General features: G+C 38.9%; 1 protein-coding gene across 1 annotated transcript; it reads left to right on the plus strand.

Annotated features, from left to right (window-relative positions):
• Positions 1-5,977: 5,977 nt before the first annotated feature.
• On the plus strand, positions 5,978-21,149 carry LOC119789007 (circumsporozoite protein-like). Its single transcript, XM_038293743.1, has 3 exons — positions 5,978-6,265; positions 6,395-7,108; positions 21,054-21,149. Exons 2-3 carry the CDS (start codon positions 6,638-6,640, stop codon positions 21,147-21,149), a joined length of 567 nt encoding a protein of 188 aa, XP_038149671.1. The 5' UTR covers positions 5,978-6,265; positions 6,395-6,637.
• Positions 21,150-21,606: the final 457 nt, after the last annotated feature.

Consider the following 21,606-nt stretch of genomic DNA (forward strand, 5'->3'; position numbering starts at 1 on the left):
CCCTCAGTCATGAGGGATGCCCGCTGCAACATCTCCACATAGCCAACTGCTGTTTGATGCCCCTGCACAACCTGAAGCTCCGTTGCTGCTCCATTGAAGGAAAACGCACCCCAAATCTTGATGGCGCCCCCACCACTTTGCCGTGTAGAAAACATCTCAGATGGGATCTCCTTGTCATGCCAGTAACGTTGGAAGCCATCAGGACCATCAAGGTTAATTTTTTTCTCATCAGAGAAGACAACTTTCTTCCACCTTTCAATGTCCCATGTTTGGTGCACCCTTGCAAAGTCCAAACGGGCAATTTTGTGGCATTGAAGAAGACGTGGCCTTTGAAGACGTTTTTTGTTTCTGAAGCTCTTCTCTTGCAGATGCCGTCTGATGGTTATTGGGCTGCAGTCAGCACAAGTAATGGCCTTAATTTGGGTAGAGGATCGTCCTGTGTCAGAGCTGGTGTAATTTTTTTGGGTGTACCACTTGAATTTTTTGTTCCATAACCCTCAGGATCATTTAAAAAATGTAAAATGAATGTCTTACTGTCCAACCTCAGCAGCGATCGCACGTTGTGAGAGGCCTTGCTTATGCAGCTCAACAATACTACCACATTCAAAGTCAGTGAGCTTTTTTGCTTTTGCCATCAGGAGGTCTTGACAGTGTAAAGCCTTGACAGAAAATGACATGGAATCCAGATTTTTGCACAGCTTTTGGCTTTTAAAGACTATGGTCTTAAACTTTTGATCAGCTGAAAAAATATTGTTTGAGTGTAAATGCAGTTTTCAGAAAATTCTCTGCTCAAAAGTTCTTGTCTCTTGCACTGATTTTTTCCTTTAACATTGTGAAGCTCTACTTTGAAACCTGCTTAAGATCCAAAAATGCAAAATGCAAATTCTTGCAATTTTTTGACTGGTCTTAAGATTTTGATCAGGAGTGTAATATACCCTTAGCATCATAATGCCACCACTGTGCTTGACAGTCAGTGAAATGTTTTGGGGTTTAACATCCTTACTTTGTCTCCTTTGATCATTCTTTCAGTCCCTGAGGAAGATATCTTGATGTTTAACTTATCTAACCATTAAAGCTACAGTGTGTAATAATTACAGGGATATACAGTCAGAAATGTAATATATTATACATAACTATGTTATTTATCATCATCTACGAGCTCAGCCTCTTAACCTTAATATTTGCGTTGCCTTAGAATTTGTTATTTATAATTACATAGGAGCGGGTCTCGCAGCCATGGAGGCAGACATCTTTGCGCTATGGCAGCGCAGAGCCAACAAACTAGCGATTGCGAGATCGCCCATTACGCTCGAAAGTAACTACGGCAAGTTGAGAGAGATGAACTGAGACGGTACTGAAATCTATACCCTACACAGACTAATGAAATACTATCTGTAAAATTATCTATGTAAACAAACCTCATCACTTGAGAAGGTAGGTGATGCGGACGTCGTGGAAGACATTTTGTCCCGTAACGCTCGCCGTACTGTTGGGGGGGAGATGTTCATGTTGCTGCGGTCTGCAGTCTGGATGCTAGATGTCACTGAAAATTACACACTGTAGCTTTAAGTTGTTTTTTTTTTTCTCCAGAGAACATTTGAGTCCCAGAAGTTACCAGTTCAATTTAAGTCAGTTTAAGGCTCCAGTTTGTTCATACTGGGGTGGTTGGGCAATATCAATGTCTTTCACGGGGCCCCAAATTTCCTGGCAGCCCCCCTGCTTGTGCATGTACATTTTTTTTTAAAGTGGAGTCCACAATACCTTTATTAAGTACAATTTATCATCAAGATAATGGTCAAGGATTCAGTTTTTATGTAAAAGTATTTAAAATTGCAGTTTTGACTCTTCTCTGTAATGGTCATGATGTTCTAATTCAAAATAATTGCAGAACCACAGCTGGTGCTATAGGGTTAAATGTTTCCAAACATCTCACTAAGCCTTTAGGGCTGATATCAATAGCCTTGAAGCAATCCTCCGACAACTTTAATGACAGTTGAAAATAATTTTGAATAATCCTAAAACACAACATAATCTTCATTATGTTCTCTAATTTCATTAGAGGGGCTATGTTGGGATCTGGAGATCTGCCACCTGTCGCCAGCAGAGAGCGCTGTGGGATTCCTGAGCTGGAGGTCTCAGCACACCTGGGAGTCATCAGCTCATCAGAAGACCACACTACTTAAGCAGCAGTCAGACCTTCCTTCAACGCCGCAGTGTTTGACCAAGTTTGAAAAAGCGGACTGAGGTCTGAAGCTCTGGAGGAGCTTAACCTGGAAGATTGCCTGCCTGCCCAAGTAAGCCAAACCTGAAGATCTCAGCCTGGACTCCAATCAGCTCTCTGGGAAGAGCTAGGAAACAACTCAGATCCGTCAATCCCTAGCTAGAAGCTAGACGCTGCTGCTGCTGAACTCTCTGTGGTCCCTCTATCTCTGGACCCAACCGGTTCCCCCTCTCAAGGATCTATCAGAACCTCTTCAAGGTATCATCTGTATTCAACTCACCAGTCCAGCCATATAAGTCCCTGGCTAACCAAACTCTCATCTCCTTCAGATAACTGTGAGACCTGTCCTGGACCAGCACCTGAACCAGTATTATTAACTCTGTGTGTTCTTCTCCAAATAAACATTGTTAAACTTCCCTCTGTCTCCGTTAGTGTTCTGCATGTGTGTTTAACCTAGTGAACCGACTATGACAGGCTATAGGCAGAATAAAGCACTGTGACCCCAGGCAGAAAAAATAGAGCATGTTGACAATAGATGACTAACATCACATTATCATATCTGCAGAACGAGGCAGCCATTTGTGATGCATGGTTCTTTAAATAAATAAAAAGACATCTGCTGAACATTTTCATGCGAATAATCCCTTATCCAATTTGCAGCAGTTGCTCATTTTATTGTAATTGTTAATATGTAAAGAAGTGTGCAGGATAAGCTTACATAATAAGACAGTAATAAATGGTCTTCATTCTGCTTTTTATTTTTTTGTCCAATAGGAAGAACAAAAAAACCACATACATGTTACATGTGTTTACCCTTTTTTATTTAAAAACAACACCTACAGAAAAAAAATGACCCACACCTTGATAATAATATAACAATACCTTAATAATAAAATTTTAAAGGTATTGTGGAGGATTTTCTCGACTTTTTTAAACTACCTATGAGAGAATGCAGAAGCCCCTTTCTCCTTGTGCAAACTCTGTTTAAAGGTTGCAGTCCTCATAGCTCATACAAGCTTACTGTGTCGCAATGTCCGCTCGAACCACTAAATCCCTCAATCACTATATAGAGCGGAGACTATATAGTGGACTTTATAGCAAACTCAGTCAACTTACCGTTCGGACACATGATCACTGCTTTTTACTCCCCCCTGGTCTCGTAACTCCTCCTCCACCGCATGGTGCCTGTGCCATCTTTGTTATGAGTCGCTGCTGTCGGGCAGCAGCAGCCTATGGTGAAAATGGGCCGCTATGACAGCAAATCCCAGAATGCATTTTGGGATATATCTGCCCCTTCTGAGGCCTTTCTTTTCTTCTCATACAACACATAGACGTTTTTTCTCTTACGGCCCTCGGCCATTTTCAAAGAACCGCGGTGAGAAAGGTGAGCTTCAATGAGGATCTGAAATCGTAGCTCACCATAAATATATGCCTGAAACTGCGCATGCACAGAAAAATATAGCTAACGGGACAAGCTTGTAGAACGGTCTTACGTAAACCTATCACCAGAATGATTGACAATTAGGAGTACAGCTTATTTAGAAGATCTGGAAATAAAAGATTATCCTTTATAAGAAAAGCACCATTTAATTTTAAAATGATGGCCTTTCTGGACACAATGTAATTATTAGGTCTGAGAGTGTGTATAAAAAGTCATGTGTTGGGTGGCTGATACTGACCCACCATATCACTTCCAGCTGCAAAATTTCTGGTGTCTTGATATATTATATATGTTTATCAAATTCTTTTAGGATTTTTAATTGTTTTTGGTATATTTTTAGTCAATGTCAAGTGACTGTCAGGCAGAGTTGGCTGGGGACATACAGATTTTAGTCAAAGTAGAGTAAAATGTATTTTTAATATCTCTCAATGGATATTTAGCCTTTTAAGTTGGTTAAAAGTTATAAGATCACCAAGCCAGATACATGCATTTGGTGGATTTTAGGACTTTCTACCCTCTCTTGGACCCATGTGATACTTATATAGCATGATTGATTGTTTTCTCATTAGTCTTCAGTTAAAGAGAGAAAAAAAATGTTTGAAACTGGCCCGCCTTTTTTTCAAAAGCAGGCATCATTATTTTGTGACCATAGCTCACTGAAAGTCATAAAGAGGTGCAGTGGTGTATCAAACTGAGGGAGACAGTTTTATCTCCAGGTTGTTTCAACGTCTTTAAATCCTCCTGTCTTGTCAGACTTCCCTGCAGTGACATCAACGCTCTTCATCCATCATGAGCGCCACGTTAGACGTTCATCCTGTCGAGTTTTCAGTCCAGTGCCTGTGTGTCCGTCCCAGTTGATTGGCCGCCACTCACAGCTTCCTTTTCTGTCTCTGTAAATGACTTCACTTGCACTGTCATCTCTCTGCAGGGGCTCATTCATGAATATGGATGAAGAAGACTGAGTCGTGCTACAGAAAGAAATGCAGGTGAAGCTTAGATGTGTTTTTATTTCCTCTTGCTCTTTATTTGGTCAGGGCCCTGTCACACATTGCCGATTTAGCCAGTGTATGTAGCATAATGCCCATGAAATGATGCACAAGCCAGTGTCCTGAGGGGGGCAGCACTGTGCCTGGAGGCGCCCGTCCTGCATGAAAACATGTCTTTGATCGCAGTATTAAGCTAGCGGATGTTTACTGCCCACCAAAAAAAAACATAAATAAATAAAAAGAAAAAGAAAGAAAGAAGGTTCGCAGTCGCAGTAGATACATACATACACTGGTACATACACATACACTGGTCTAAATCATCATGGCGTGACAGGGGGCTTTACGTGTTATTTCTGTTGCTTTACATTATGATACATATCTGGCTTGAGTTTGAAAGCTGACTTATTGTCTGTTGGTTTTGTGAAAATATAGAGAAAATATAACTTTCACTATGAAATAAAGACATATATCACCCTTAGAATTTGTCTTTTAATGACTTTGGTCATTACCTTGACTTTTCTGACAATCATGGTTGAATGAATATATAGGATGCCATTTCTAAGAGCAGATTGAGGTAGCTTATAGAGTGAAATTAATAAGATTCATTTATATAACGTCAATTTGCAAAAAATATTATATGGTAAACGATAAAAAACTACAGCTTAGACACAGAAATGTAAAATATGTTTTAACCCATAGACTGATTTAAAGTCATTTACAGACAAGTTCATGTCATGCAATGAGTCACTGACATAAAGCTCATAATGGATTATGTAGATCTGCATGTTGAGGTAAAAGTTTTGAAAAAGAATACCTACCTGTGAGTAGGCGATTTCTCCCCTCCTCACTGTTTTTAAAAGACTAATTGCTTGTGGATGATTGTGGACATTTATGAATGCGAGTTGCCTGACGAACTATGCGCACACACACACCTGCTCAATCGCTCCGCACAGTTTGCCCTGAGTGTGCAGCGGGACACGCGCTGCCCTCTTACGAACAGAGACAATTGTTTACCTGTCGCAGTTTACTGATTGAAACACCAGCACTGAAGTTAGCGCTGGCTGCGCTAACTGTAGCAAACCAGTCCCCACAGTTTCCCCTGAAACATCTCCTGCATGCGGGTGAGGTACCCACTCGTAATGTAGCACTACACACACCATCACCGTTCCTAGCACTGATTCATTCATTACAAACAAAACGCCATACTTACCTCGTGTCCTTCACCTTGAGTCTCCACTTCCAAACGGAAGCATGCGCCGTTTGGATTGTTTACAATGCCATCGGGTTTGGGGAATGTGAGTGTAATGGGGGGGGGGGGGTGGGGGGGTATGGAAGGATGCTTTGTTTTACCATATGTCAAGGGAATGTGCTATGTGCTTTACAGGTAGCATGGTTAAGATGAGTGGGATGTTTATAATTCTTGTTGTTGTTTGGGTGGTGTGTTTGATAACTTAAACCATATTTGTATGCATGTGGGATAATGGTATGGCCCAATTATCCATAATCTTGTTAGCCAATCGCGTTTGTTTCAAGCTTAGTAAGAGGAGGATAAAAACCCTGCTCATGGTGAGTTTGGTTTTTTGGGTGTAGAGCTGGTTACCGGGGAGAGCTCTAAAAGTAAGTGTTCATGTTTAATTGCGGCCTAGTGAAATCTGAAACCTTATTTTTTGATTAAGTGCCTAATTCTTGCCTTTTTTCTGTTTTTGGATTATTTTTGGACTTTTGTTATATTTTGTCATTTTGGAGGTTTTTGCTTATTTTTTTATTATGATGGAGAACTAACTTTTGGCACTGGTGAATAAATAAACTGGCAATTTTTGAAATCTATTTTTGCATTCCTGATCCCTTTTTATCCTTGTTTCCTTGACTCCAACCGCAACGCTGTCCTGGCGAGTGCGGTGACCACCCCGGTCACCCACATTTGGTGTCAGAAGTGGGATCGACGCTGACAGAAATTGGAGTCATAAGGAAAGTGGTAATTGGCTTGAGATGGCGTATCGTAGGCTGAAGAAGGATGACAAAGCTGCAGAACCAGCAGAGGACCAGGAGGACGCTCGAGGAGAAGATGGGGACCACACTCAAGGGTCTGAGCTGGCGGCACTGCGTAAGCTCCTGGAGAGGTCACTGGAGAGCCAGCAGAAGGAGGCCATGAAACAGGAACAGCGCTGGAGGGGCATCCAGGTCCAGCTGAATCAGCTCCGCGACGACTTCGAGGGAGAGAAGCAGACGGTGTCCACGGCAATGGCAGCGGCGGTCCAGGCAGCATCAGCGGCGACAGGGGGCCAACCTGCAGCGGCGGCGGCGGCGACAGGGGGCCAACCTGCAGCGGCGGCGGCAGGGGGCCAACCTGCAACGGCGGCGGCGGCGACAGGGGGCCAACCTGCAGCGGCGGCAGCGGCGGCAGCGGCGGCGGCGGCGACAGGGGGCCAACCTGCAACGGCGGCAGCAGCGGTGGCGACAGTGGGTCAAATGCCACCACCAGTAGCAGCAGCACCACCCCGGTCACCCACACTACCATTTATTAATTTATATTTTACAAATGAGAGCTCAGAAGTGTTGTATGCAAAGTTTTTGACCTCATTTGTTCTAATCCCCTTACATAAAGGTGCAATGCTTTGAGATTATGTTTATCTCAATATAAATACATCTATCTATTGAAGGAATTGAAATAAAGTTTGAAGTTACAGCTGAAATATATGCCATCATTCCAGTATCAGCATGTCAATTTAACTCTACAGAGACTTAAGCACTATTTTGTGTAGGATGGAAAGGGATGCATTAACTCTCCAACAGGATTCAGGCACTTCTGGATTAGATGAAAGCACATTCATGTGTTAGAAAGGCATGCTTAAAGTCAAGACCAAAATAATATGTTGCAAAAACAAGACTTAAACATTCACTTTCACAGATATACTGTTTCAAATATTATTGAGCTTTGGGCAATTCTAATAAACCAACCTTGAAATATTCAGTCTATAGATTTGCTGAGTTAGTAGAGACAGACCCCAAGATTTGCATCAGTAGTTCAAGGTAGACAGGTTTAAGAGGTGTAACCCTATCTATCTAGTCTGGTGCTGTTCCCCAGTGTCTCAGGTTGCATGGGATACCAGTGCACTGTTGTTCTCTATTTTCACTCAAAAAGCAGGATTTCATGAGGGAAAAACAGTATACCGGTATGTACCTAAATGCAGTTCACTAGCTTTTCTTCAGGCTACACTATAATGAACACATCCCTAGAATAAGAAACAAATAAGAATCAAAGTTATAAAGTGCTATATGCTGGTGAGGATTCTCAGTCATCCAGGTCATCCAGGTCATAGTCAGTTGTATTTTTTAAAACTGTTTTTGGAAAGAATTTAAGTGCGGCAATCAAAAACTAGCCTCTTTTAACCGCTCATTTTAACTTCAAAATTTCCACATAAAATAAAAATTAATCAACTTCATAAAAGCAAAAGATAATGGAAGTTTAAAGATACAAGATATCTTAAGTGGAAAAGATACAAAGATAGAGGCCACAGTGGTGTTACAGGAGTTTGCCCTGCAACTGGAGGGTTGTCGGTTCAAACCACGACTGAGGTTTTCAGTGTTGTGTCCTTGGACAAGACACTTCACCTACATTGTCTACTGATGGTGGTCAGAGGGACTGGTGGCAGAATGTAGTGTAAAGTGTTTGGTCAAGTCCTCTGACTAGAAAAAGAGCTATATTAGGAAAGGCCATTTACCATACAGCATAATTGAGTCGAATAACATTTAGAATTTTGTTTGTAAAAAAAAAAATGAAACCTAGATGTCTTTCTTTTCTACTTTACACTTATGCACCACCTTCTTTTGGTCTGTAACATGTAGATACATGAAGAAAATGTTGTATTATTTTTTTAAACTCAGTTTGGGAAAATGTCTAGCAGTGTGGTCTAAGCATGAATGCATTTAAATGTTTCTGCTTAATCTTCTTATTCTACAAACAAATGCAATTTTTAAGAGTGATGCATCAGAATAACAAATAAAGATGAAGAAAAGACAGTCTAAACATTTCCTTTTGTTATAAAGTTAAGAGCTTTTCCTTGAACTTCATACATTTTAGCCACCCTTCACATGAAAATAGGCTATCACAGTGAAGAGTCATTTTTAAAACAAAACTGTTGGACATTTGGGGAATCAGGAAGCAGACGTTATGTTTTTTTTGTGTATAACAAAGTGTTGTCAGAAAGACAAGGATAAGTAGAAATAGTCCCTGCTCTAGTAGTGAAGGCACTGGTTACATCTGTTCTGTATTGTGTATTTTTCTCTCTTGTAGGAGAATCCATGGCTCATATATGAAATGCTAAAATGATTCAATACAGTTAACTGGTAACAATGAATTTGTTAATCTAAAAACATGAATGTGCTAAATCACATTTTTTTTACCCCAAAGCAAAAATACATATTTCTTTTTAACAACAGGGCAATCATATATTCCACTCGGTTTTGACCACACAATGTGTTTTTCCATTAGTCCTCCTACTGCCATCGCAGGCGAGCACCAAACAGAGTCACTGTCACTCCCTCCATTCAACATAGAAAAAACTGTCTCAACCCGAGGTGAAGGTGAGAGCATTAGTGTGCGAGGGCCGTTGCAGCCTGTGATTCAGCTGTGAGCAGGCAGGACTTCAGCCAGCTGAGCCTGGTCAGAGGGAACAAAGCAAGAGGAAATTGGGAATGAATTTTTAAAAACTACAATGTTTTATATCTAAAAGCAACTCTTTGTTGTTTGTGACGCAGAGGAACAATGATTATGACCTTGTTGATTCAAACAATGATTTAATAGAAAGTATGCAATTAGTTTTGGTAGCAATATGTAATACACCACATGACAAATACTCTGTTTTCACGCTGTGTATAACAAAAACTCTACAGTTTTGTACCAATAGAAAGGTATTTTAAGAAATTTTGCATGTATTTCAGAGTAATTACCAATACCTGTCTATATGGTACCTGTCTACTATTAAGGTAATAACTTTCAGTTTTAGTCCTTTATGGATAGGTTTCCTTCAAACATTATCCATGAGCAACAAATGTTAGAGTAAATAAGAATATATTTTCTTAAACTTATATAAAATAAAGTGTTTTATTGTTCACATTTTAGGGACATGTCAAAATAAAATGGTTATCTCCTTTTCATATATAATTTCTCATTATATTTATTTAAAAGACATGCTGACAGTTCCCCCATATCTGTTTACACAGTGTTCCTTATGCTCTCTCAGCAAATTTTTAAAAGTTTAGCGTCTAGCTCAGTAAAATGTGCATCCTTAAAGCCCCTCTTTAGCTTTGGTATGGCAGTTTGGTTCTACACAGCAAAGATGTGCTTTTAACTGCTGCAGGCGGTTGGCAGAAATAAGTGGTAGGACATGACACACATGGTGCACTACAATTGAAATACATCATGTTGACAGCAATCATATTGACAGCCAACCTGATTTTCTGTCTTTAAGGTCTGGGAGAGCAGTGTGCCAGCTGTGGTGGAGCCAGTCAACTGTCATCTTTCATGCACAGCAACTGCATACTCTCAGAAAGGTCTTAATGCACTCCTCTCTGATCCTTGACGGCCAACAATATGTAAAATTATTGCAAATTTTTTTAATGCATGATTAACTTTTAAATGGTTTTAATACACATAAATCTTTGTGACCAGCTCAAGCATTTCTAGGTGCAAACAAATTAAATTTTCTTATAGGTTTGCCAGCAAGTGTTTATACAAGCAACATCTTTTTGAAAGGCTTTGGTGAGAGCTGGCAAACAGGAAATTCACTTATTAACCACCAATGAGTTCTTATATAGAATTGGGATTCATTGTTTATAGTTAAATAATATCTACCAAATACTACAAATATCTTCCCAAACAAAAAGAAGAAAGGCAACAACGGTGGAATATGCCTTGGAAAAATTATTAACATAATCATTTATAGAAAACGCCTTCCAGTTGTTGCTGTAGAGAGACAGTTTGTTATTTGTAAAAGAATAATCTAGGGTGTTCTATGAAGATTGGTGATATTTATGATAGTTTTGTTTCTTCTTCACAATGTGCTTAGAAAACTCCATTGTTACCTAAATATTGCATGTATTGTTCTCTCAGTGGAAGGGGGCTAATGGCTGTGGAGAAGCATTCTTATTTCTATTACTCATACTGTATAAGCTGGTAACTGTGAGGTTTCCATTTGAAGTTTAAATACAATATATCTTTGCTACACTGTCAAATAGGAGATCTTTTATTTATGGGAGCAATATTGTTGCAAAATAACCCGGTTTGCAAATCTGCATTCAGATCTACAAATGTGTACTAAGATTTGCAAATGTGTAGATCAATCTGTAAGCATACACAAAGGCAATTATGTCTGAAGCATTTTTGCTTCAACACCCAGAAATAAAGACAACTTACTGGTTACAGGTCAAGCGTTTTCTCAGTTGGCTCTCTTTAGACATGAGATTTTTGCAACACTTCTGCCTTAACAAAAATCCCGGAAACACGTTCCTCCAAATTTTTGTATCTTTCTAGTTGAATTATCTTCTATGAACTGTAAGAAAATTTACACTTTGAATTTGGACTCCAACTTCAAACTCTTTTTTTTTTTACCTAAATGACCACCCGCTGTCATTTGTAGTGATCATCTGCTTATTGTTCTTGGCTTCCTTTATCTTATATATTTTTGCCAATATAGTTCTGAAGAAAAAATACAAAAACACACCAAGCTAATGCTAAGCTAATTTTAATAACAGAACTCACCACTGAGTCAAGTGGAACCCAAAATTAAAGTACGCATAGTATTCAGTGTGTTTATGAAACATACATTTTAAAGACTATAACACACTCATTTGATTACAACTGAAATAATTTTTTTCTAAATTTTCTCTTAAATGCAACACATCAAGGGAAGTAGTGTCATGATCTGCACTGATAGCTCACCTTAATTGTTCATTTCACTCAACTGCCTAACTCTGCCCGGTCTCTAATCGCTCCTCATCCTATCCACCTTCTGCTTTATGCCTCATGATGGGTCTAATATCTTTTTTTGCCCCCATGCAGAAAACACTCACAGAGAGATAGTCAAAGTATGAAAGTTTATTTTTCTTATTCTTGAACAAGGAGACTGAAAACAGGTTAACTGGTTATCTCAGCTTGGTGGGTCCAGCAACCAGGAAACCTGGAGCGTCTACACAAAGGAGAGAGTGATTGATGAGTTCAAGGTTGGTGGGAAAAAATGCAGATGACTGAAGCTCTGATTTAGCAAGGACTCACTGTTAGAGTTAGTCTGAGGCCTTGGGTTCCTGTTTGTGTAGGCTTTGATTGATTGAAGGTGGAGGTGTCGTTGGAGGGCAGACAGGCTGGCTTATGGTGGAACAGAGGAGCAGTGGAGCAGACTGTCAACTGGAAAACTTGAAAAGGTAGGTGTATAGAAAAGGTGAGCAGTGTAACTCTCAGCGTCTCCAGAGGATTTCTTCCAGAGCTGGAAGGACTTTAAAAATCCCAGTGGATCTGTAGATTTCCCAAAACAGACAAACACCCTGGCAAAGAGGTGGTGACAGTCAGCTGCTCAAATACTCCTCTGAGGTGATGACAAATTCACTGCAGGTGTGGTTAATTGAGACGGGAAGCCCTCCAGGACAGAAGTGAGCCAATGGCACCATCTGGTGGATGAACGATGGAACTGAAAAAGAACACAAAGCTGCCCCCACAAACTGGAACCACATTATGTTCGGTTCAGCACAAGCTATCGGGGCCAGATCATAGTTTGTGTTTTGTTTTCTGTTATTTCATTTTTGTTTAGTTCCAAAGTTTGGATAGCAACATCAGCATAAAATAATAAAGTTGGCAGAGTCATGTGACCAACTGGGAGCGAAAAGTAGTGATCGTCAGTCCAAACACACAATTAACGGAGTTCACTATAAAGTCCACCATATAGTCCCTGCTCTAAATAGTAATTGAGGGTATATCGGTTAGGGCAGACATTCAGACAGCCAGTGAGTCTCCATCAGTGAAGGCTCGCTGGAATTTGGTGTAAAAGCAACCAAATTGCAGAGGAAACACGTTCCTCCAAATGTAATTTCCGCTCCTTTGCTGCATTTTCATCACGTTGACAGAAAATTACAGGTAAGGTATATGAAAAAAAAAACCTAATTAATTCCAAAATGGGAGGTCCTCTTTCAAAAAGTTTTATCTGACCATTTACATTTGAAGGGGCAAATATTAAATTTTATGTCACCCTGGGCCACAGTGCTACAGCCACACAAGGGCCCTAACTGTGTTGCCTTAGCAACTGCCGCTTTCCTTGTCCATTGGAGGGAACAAGCAATCTCCTTCTTGTTTATATCCCCATCTTCGATTAAGGTACCTTCCACAGCTGCGAGTGAGACTTCATTGGGAGTGACATTTTATAGTTAAGGATTAGTAATATGTGACTGGCAAGTGTGTGTCCTCACAGCTGAAGCTAATTAGCTCCAATCATGAGGAGCTGACTGTAGGTTTGACTTATTGTGTTGATAAAAGATCATTCATCTAGAATTTACTGTAAGGAAAAGGCAAAAGAAATTGATCTGCATGTTTCTAAAACTTTGAAAACCTTTGATCACCAGCCCTCTTTTTAACACATTCAGTTTCTCATAATACTAATGAATTATTTTGCAAACACTAATCAACCAAGTGAGATGCTGCAGGAGGAAAATGTTTTTATCTTATTTTTTCTAATCCATCAGGCACAGCTGACATAATTAGCAAGCCAACAATGAAGCCTGAGACTGGCTGCAGTCAGCACATGATGTTCTGGATGCTTAACGTTCCGATAAGATGACAGATTCTGCCACTTGGCTGAAGGATTTTCAAATGATGCCCACACAGCAGGAGCAATGTGACTGTACTGAAGTCAGTGTCATGTTAGCCTTCTTCACTGAAACTCATCAAAGCCTTCAAGGTACTACAGGAGTATCAGAGAAGCTGAAGAGAAAAAGCTGTGTCCATTTGTGACACAGAGCCCCTTGTCCTCCTCAGAGAGAAATTAGCTTAGCAGAATGCCATTTCACTGATGGCAAACATTTCACCTTTGATCCTAAAGTAATAACATTCCTGAAGCTTGAAATGGTTAGAGACATTAAATATGTGTCATTTCAAAGACTTGACAGTCTTATACAGCCTTGAAGAATTTAAAATCTCAGTTTAGATAACATACCACAAAATATCTTGCAGATATAAAAAGGTTTTCAGTATTAACATTTGTAGTAGTATCTAGAAAGATGAAATCTCTATGTAGAATTGCTCCAGCAGTGTAAAAAGCCAACCAAAGGGTGTGAAAAGATTGACATTAAATTCACTATGAAATCTATAAATTGATACTTCAAAGACAAAATTTACAATTAAAAGATGCAAGAGGATGTTTCTCCTCAGAGATTATCACCAAAAACATTAACAATGCTCACAAATATTTGCCACAGCCAACAGGGAAAAAAAAAAGTCCTATCTCTATAGTCAATGAACTACAATATAACAAGGCCTGCAACAACTTTGCAAAGTTCTTTACTGAGAAAATACAGGGTATTAAAACAGCAGTCTGCACATCTGCTCCAACTCCAGTACCAGTGTTGTCACCACTAAGAGTAAACTCTGTTAAAATACCCCATTTCTAATTTCCCTGAAGGAGTAATCCTAAGGGACAAATAAAGCTGAGTCTTAGTCTATGTCTAAATAAACTGCCAAAGTTTAAAAGAAATTGTTCAGAAGCTAAGCTCTTCCTCCTGCTGTCTTGGTATTTTTTCACAGGTTTTATTAAGAAGTTTTTACCTGTTTTAGAGTCTGATTTGATTCAAATCGTCACCAAATCTGTTATACCAGGTGTTTTCCCCCAGACCTTAAAAACAGCAATTATCAAACCATTGCTGAAAAAGAGAAGCTTGGACAAATTAATCCTCTGAACTACAAAACCATCTCAAACCTCCCCTTCATCAGTAAAATTATTGAAAAAGTTGTATTTCAACACCTGATGTCTTCCAGTCAGGTTTCAATGCCAATTCATCAGTACAGAGACGGCCCTGATTAAGGTGTTTAATGACATCTGCATAAATTCAGACTGCTGGTATTAGTGGACCTTAGTGCAGTGTTTGATACTATTGATCACTTGAATTTTTTATATCATCTGGAAAACTGGGTTGGCCTTTCTGGTACAGCACTGAACTGGTTTAAATCCTACCTGACAGACAGGAACTTCTATGTGTCTGTAGCTAACTTTAAATCAGAGACAACAAAAACCACATACGGGGTTCCTCAAGGCTCCATTCCGGGTGCCCTCCTATTCATAAGAGGAGAAATCTAGACTCAGCTTACAGCTTCAGCTTCTACAGCTAGAAACAACTGATTATAGCTTAAATCTTGGCGTCATGATGGACTGAACCTCCAGAGACACATTAAGGTATTTGCCATGTCAGCCTTTTATCATGGACTGTTCTCCCTGCTGCCCTCTGGAAAGAGGTTCCGCAGCATCCGCTGCAGATCCACCAGGTTGTGCAACAGCTTCTTCCCCACTGCCATCAGACTGTTGAACCTTTGATCCACAATCCGAACTCTGCACCTATTGCACATTATCGGGCATCAAATGCTGCTGAACTTTTAACTTTTAGCCCTTTAAATTGTTCATCTCATTGTATTTTTCAATAACGCATTTTTTGCACAAATGCCATTTTGCACTGAACCACTGCAACTTGCACACTGTCTCTTATCCTCTGCACTGTTCACACTTTGACCACTGCTGCACTTTTTGTATTTTTCTATAACTCGTGCCATTTGAAATATCAATGCAACGTTCATAAGCTGTATGTAACGCAATTTCGTTCTGTATGCACTCTCTGCATACAAAATGACAAATAAAGAAGTCTAAGTCTCTCTATCTGGAGAACATTTCCAGGATTTAAGGACTAACGTCCAAGCAGGATCTAGAAAAAACTCATTCATGCATTTATCTTTAGTAGAATTGATTACTAAAATAGGGTCTTTAAATGTTTGCCGAAGAAGTTAAACAGAAAGCTGCAGCTGATCCAAAATTCAGCTGTTCCGACAAGAACACTGGTTCTCCATCCTGGTCCTCAAGTACCACTGCTCTGCATTTTTTAGATGTATCTCTGTTGCAAAACACGTGCTTCAAATGATTGCATGAGCTCCTCAGTAGCCGTTATATGCTTCAGAAGTTAATCATCCCTTCATATAGTCCAGTGTGTGGCACCAAAGAGGCACCCACAACTTATAGTGTTTCTCTAGGACCAGGTTTGAGAACCTCTGCACTAAAAATCCGAAAGTAGAACACATCACCCCGCTTCTGAAGTCATAACTGAATCCCTGTAGCTCAGAGACTTGACCTTAAAATCATTCTGAATGGATCAGCACCTAAATAGTCTAAACAAAAAAATTGTTGTCAGTGTATCAACCTCCCACACTATCAGGTCTTTTATAGAGAAGCAGCACTTTATTCCTTTATCCAGATGACTATAAAAGTGCTGAAGTGGCTTTTATTTTCCTTCTGTTTTATTGTTTAATTTATGTAAAGCACTTTAAATTGTCTTTGTACTGAATTGAGCTATTCAAATTACCTTGTCTTGCCTAGTTTTCAGCTAGATGCTGAAAATATAAACAAATCTAAAATTATAGTCAGTTTATAAGTAAAGTGACATCTTTCATTCTTTTTTGCATGTCATTCTTGCTATATTCACATCTTATAAGTTAGGTGTGAAAGTGGTTCAATGCAAGCTGAATGATAATCATTCCATTTAGTCTGCTTTAGATATGTTGTCCTGCCTGGACCTTAAGCTATATATTTAGATCACCAAGCAGCTAAAGTAAAGCTGTGCCACATCGCATTAATCAGGGCGTTTAGGTTCTGTAAGGTCCACTAAATGTACCATAATCTTCAACAGAAGTAGAGATTTTTTATTTATTTTTTTAGTTTAATGTTACATAACTGCCTACCATGACAAAAACTTTATCAGGTACTGTAGATTTTCAGGGTAAATTCAAATCCTTTTTTTCAAACTACGTATACCTTTAAAAGCCAGACAAGACAGATTTCCTTTGCTTTTACTCTCTATCTAAATAACCCACCAATGTATTATTCAGGCACCTTTTAAAGTGCCTTACAGGAGGGTGGAAGATTATTACATTCAACGCACTCAACACAGACAACTTTAAATGAAATCCATGCATTTATACCCTGCAGAAACTCTGAATCATATTCCTGTAAGACTTTTGTTTGATAAATTAACAGCAGTGACCGTTAAAAGTGTACCATTACTCATCAAACTGGAGTTATGTCACACTATAATAATCCACTAGTGTGTTTTTCTCTCTCCAGTTACCCAGAAAACTAAAATTATACAGTACACCCTCCCAACTTTTTAGATAATAAAATGGTTTGGCCATGTTGGTGGTAATGGCTTGTAATAGCCATTTTTATCCTTTCTTACTTGTGTTGGAGGGCTTCTACTCTGCTGGGTGCTGTAAAATGAATGCTTTACACTGTTTTCTGAACTAAAATACGCAATTAACTGTTTATGCTTTCTATCTACAATTGATATAACATAATGGTATTTGCACTTTGTAGTAATTTGTTATATTAAATTTTGGCAGTTGTCACATGTTTACAAAGTTACATTGTTTAATTATATTAATGCACTATGAAGAAACAAATCTAATCTATACCATTCTGGATCTTTTTGATCTTTGTCTCAAACATCTCTCAGGATGGATTTTAGATCCATTTTATTTAAGGAATTGTTTAATTTCTTCCACACTATAGGATTGTCAAGCAAGAGCCGCCAGTTAAAGGTGTCCCACAGCATCTCGATGAGATTTAGATTAAAATCTTACACGTGATTCTTTAAAGCTTAAGTTTCATTTTTTGCTTTTCTGGACACCTTCAAAGGTGGACATCCTGGTTTGGCTCAACTCATTTCCCTGCTACATAACTTCAGGGTCCCATCCATTACAACAAGCTGTACAGATCAGCCCCAGGCCATCACACTCCCACCACCGTGCAGTACTGTAGGTATGCTGTGTTTCATCTTTTATTTTTTTTTCTTGTATATTTTATCAAATGTAAGACAGGCCATTGTGTTTTTTGTTTGTTTGTTTGTTCGTTTTTTTTTTAATCAGCAGTGTTTTTGATCATAGAAGTCTCCTATTAAACCCATTTTTTGTGAGATATCTGGTTAAGTTTCTCTGTGTTGTTTTTGACTTCCTGCATGAGCTTTCTATGCACTCTTAATAGCTCTCACTGTGGTTTTCTAATATTCCAAAAGCTTAATACAGTTTTGTAACCAGTTCCAGAGTAAGATATCAATGACTTTGTTTCTCTTTTGTTCTCAAATTTTGGGGGATTATTGTTTCTTTCTGGGTTCTTTTCTTTAACTTCATGTTGATCCACATGCTCTGTCTAAGGTACTTAGACTTAGTTAAATACGATTGTAACCACTGAAATTGAACGAAATTGGAAAAAAAACACACAGTTGTAGCCTTGCTGTGTGTTGGAAAAAAAATGTAACTTAAACCACTGATATCCCGAGTAGACAGATAGTGCAGACAGTTACTGCAAGCCAAATACCCAGAGAACAGATTCATACAATTTGTCAGGGTTTGGTTGAGGTTTGAGGACCCAAATGCAGAGGCAGAGAGGCTGAGGAGACTTCTTTTAGTTTAATGGAGTGAAACAGTAAACAAAGGCAGGAATCCAAAAATCCAACTAATAATGAAAAGCAAACCAGAACTATGGAGACATTTTGGGGAAACCAAACACGAGGATCCAGGGAGAGACAAGGCAGGCAAACAACAGTATGGGAGGACAGCAAAGACAAGGAACCAACAAAGAGTGACAGCAGAGGGAGAGCATATGTAGCTGAGACAAAGGCAGGGCTAACGAGCAGATAAGGAGCAGGTGTGAGAGGAGACAATGAGGGAGCCAAGGGGAAAGGAACACACACACACAAGAGGGCAACAGAGGACAACAGAAAAACATGAGAACTAACATAAATCTAGAAATTACAACAAAACAGGAGTTAAACCAATAAAACTAGGAAACATGGAGCAAAGTAAAGCACAATAGAAACAAGACCATGACACATTTCAATTAAATTCTATTCAGTTTATTTATATTGTGCCAATTAACATGTCATCTCAAGGCACTTTATAATTCAACCAGATCATACAGTCAAATTGCTGATTGCATTGACTCATTGACTCAAATGCAATGCCTCACACTAAGCATGCTTGTAGCGACAATGGAGAGGAAAAACTCCCTTTTAACAGGAAGAAACCTCCAGCAGAACCAGGCTCAGAGCAGCCATTTGCAGAGGCTGGCTGGGGTTCAAGGAGACAGAAGCAGACATAGAAAAAGAAGCAGAGATACAAAAGGCAACTGTCAACCAGCTCCACTGGCGGTAGACAGAGTGTTCGCCTCACGGACTAAAACTGGTAGTTGGTTCCACAGGAGAGGAGCCCGATAACTAAATGATCTGCCTCCCATTCTACTTTTAAAAATTTTAGGAACCACTAAGCCTGCAGATTGAGAGCAAAGTGCTCTTTTTGGAACATAAGGAACAATCAGATATCTGATATAAGATGGAGCTTGGCCATTTAAAGCCAAGAGAAAGAGGATTTTAAATTATATTCTGGATTTAATAGGAATCCAGAGAAGCTATAGGATAAGAGAGATATGATCTTTCTTTTTAATTTTCATCAGCAGCATTTTGGAACAGTTGAAGGCTTCAGAATACAAAGATTCTTATATTCTCCAAACTATGCCTGAACTTTGCTTGTGTTTTCAGCTCATGTTGGTGAGAAATAATGAGGGTGATTTGCACACAGCAGCCATTTAAAGCTTCTTAGATATTTAACACACCTTTTTAAACAACATGTGCAGTGAATGAAATAAAACACAGTGCATAGCTGCAATCAGTTAGAATGAATGAAATTCACTGAAAATAAAGTTCAGATATTATTGTAAGATCACAATTTTTTTCCTGGTTAAAAAAGCTTAAAATTATGTAATATAATTCTTCCCTTTTAGTTGAATAATGGACATTTTTGATTTCTTTCCCTGAGAAAATTATCTGTGAATATATCTATTTTATCTTAAAAAGTGATAAAAGTCTGAACTGCAGAACTGGAAAGGACCTCTTAAATACTACATTAGAAGCAGCCTGGAAGGCCACTTAATCTACTGTTTAATATTTTATAAACAGAGGTGAGTAGGTAGTAGTAAATAAAAACAACTCGTTATTTTATAATAGGTTTTTGTCGCATAGTGGATGTTAAGTGTGTTAAAATTGAATTATGGCCAATTTTCTTTAGCTAAAAGCTCTCATTGCTGATATTGAGAAAAAAGGGATAATCCAGTGTGGTGGTGAAGTATGTACTTGCATTTGCAAATTATGTGAAATCCATTTTTCTGTTCTCAAATAGTTAATGTATCTCATATGTAGGGTACATGAGTTCAATATTCATTGGGGCGTTAGCTTTTCTTATTGTTATTATTTGTAAGTAGAAAGACACAGAAGAGGGATGGGCAGAGAAGGAAGACTTGTGACAAAGGTTAACAGGCAGTGACTTGAACTCATACCAGCCACTGGGTCTCATTACACTTAACCTTGAACCTCCTCCATGCCTGGCAATAAGATAATATACATGTTTATGTGCACCTATTATTACTCTACATATCTTCCACTTTAATATATGCAGTATCCTAGTAGATGTCAATATGAAGAAAACCAAGACTAGCGGCACATCAGCCTGTAACATGTTGGAGAAAAAGGTTGCTTTGAAGGTGCTCATAACTATTTTTAACCCTTAAAATGTCTACATACATTGTACCATTATCAAAAATTCCACTGTGTAAGGATTCCATGTGACCATACAGCACAAAGTAATATATAATTGGAGGAAAAGACAGCAATTTAATGATTAAAAACCCTATCTGTGTTGGTGGGGGCCTTTACGGTGGAGCAGTTTGTAGCATTGTTTCATTGCAGCAAGAAACTCTTGAGTTCGATTCACAGCCTAGGGTCTTTCTGCATAGAGTTTGCATGTTCTCCTCGTGCATGCATGGATTCTCTCCGGTTAATCTGTCTTCCTCCCACAGTCCAAAAAATATTCATGTTTTTTGGTTTGATTGGTTTCTCTAAATTGCTCTTGTGTGAGTGTACATGCGTTTATGTCTCTTTATTGCTCTGTTATGACCCCCCCTCCTGCCCATAGACTGCTAGAAAAAGTCACCACCCTTACTGTGACACTAACAGATAAGCGTCATAGAATATATGGTGATTTATCGTGCATTAGTATTTGAATATTTTCTGAAGTGAATCATTGAGCTGTAACTTTGGTGTCATGCTGTTCTCCTATTGGTAGGTGAACCTGCAGCACAGCCTCAGGATGCAAAGGCTTAACTTTTCAAGTTTCCCTGTCCTGGCTGAAGAAAAGCATTACCACAGCGTGATGCTGTGACCTCTATGTCTTTGAAGACACTTTTTAACATTTTTAAAAGCCATCCATCTCCTATATTACATAAATAAAAATGTTAGGCAAACTCATTAGTAAGGACAGATTTCTAACATGCCTGTACTTATTCTCATTCATCCAATTCATGGAAACAACAAAACAGACTTAAATTGGAAGGCAACTAGAATTTTGCCTATTTTTTTATTTATTTTTTTGCTTAATCTTTGTTAATTATATTGGCTCACATCATAGCAATGTTTAGTTAAAGCACTAATGTATTGAAATACCCCTGGATGGATGTCGAAAAATCTGACTAAGAAAAAAAAAAAAAGATTAAAAATAAGGTTGCCTTGCAATGTAAGAGTGTGTTGTGGTACCTTTCTAATGCATTTTTTCTAGTATGCCAAAAAACCTTAGTGCAGGTGGTAGAACAAAATGATTGTAGAAGATAACATTACAGTTG

Source organism: Cyprinodon tularosa, unplaced genomic scaffold (genome assembly GCF_016077235.1).
Source record: "Cyprinodon tularosa strain WSP-4 unplaced genomic scaffold, ASM1607723v1 ctg33, whole genome shotgun sequence".
In the NCBI taxonomy this organism is placed as follows: Eukaryota; Metazoa; Chordata; class Actinopteri; order Cyprinodontiformes; family Cyprinodontidae; genus Cyprinodon; species Cyprinodon tularosa.

Bases quoted from the DNA above. Each gene is read 5' to 3' on its own strand.
- LOC119789007 (XM_038293743.1), top strand. From the start codon at position 6,638: ATGGCGTATCGTAGGCTGAAGAAGGATGACAAAGCTGCAGAACCAGCA. The intron at 7,109-21,053 runs GTGGGTCAAATG...TCCTATTGGTAG, and splicing joins CGGCAGCAGCGGTGGCGACA to GTGAACCTGCAGCACAGCCT.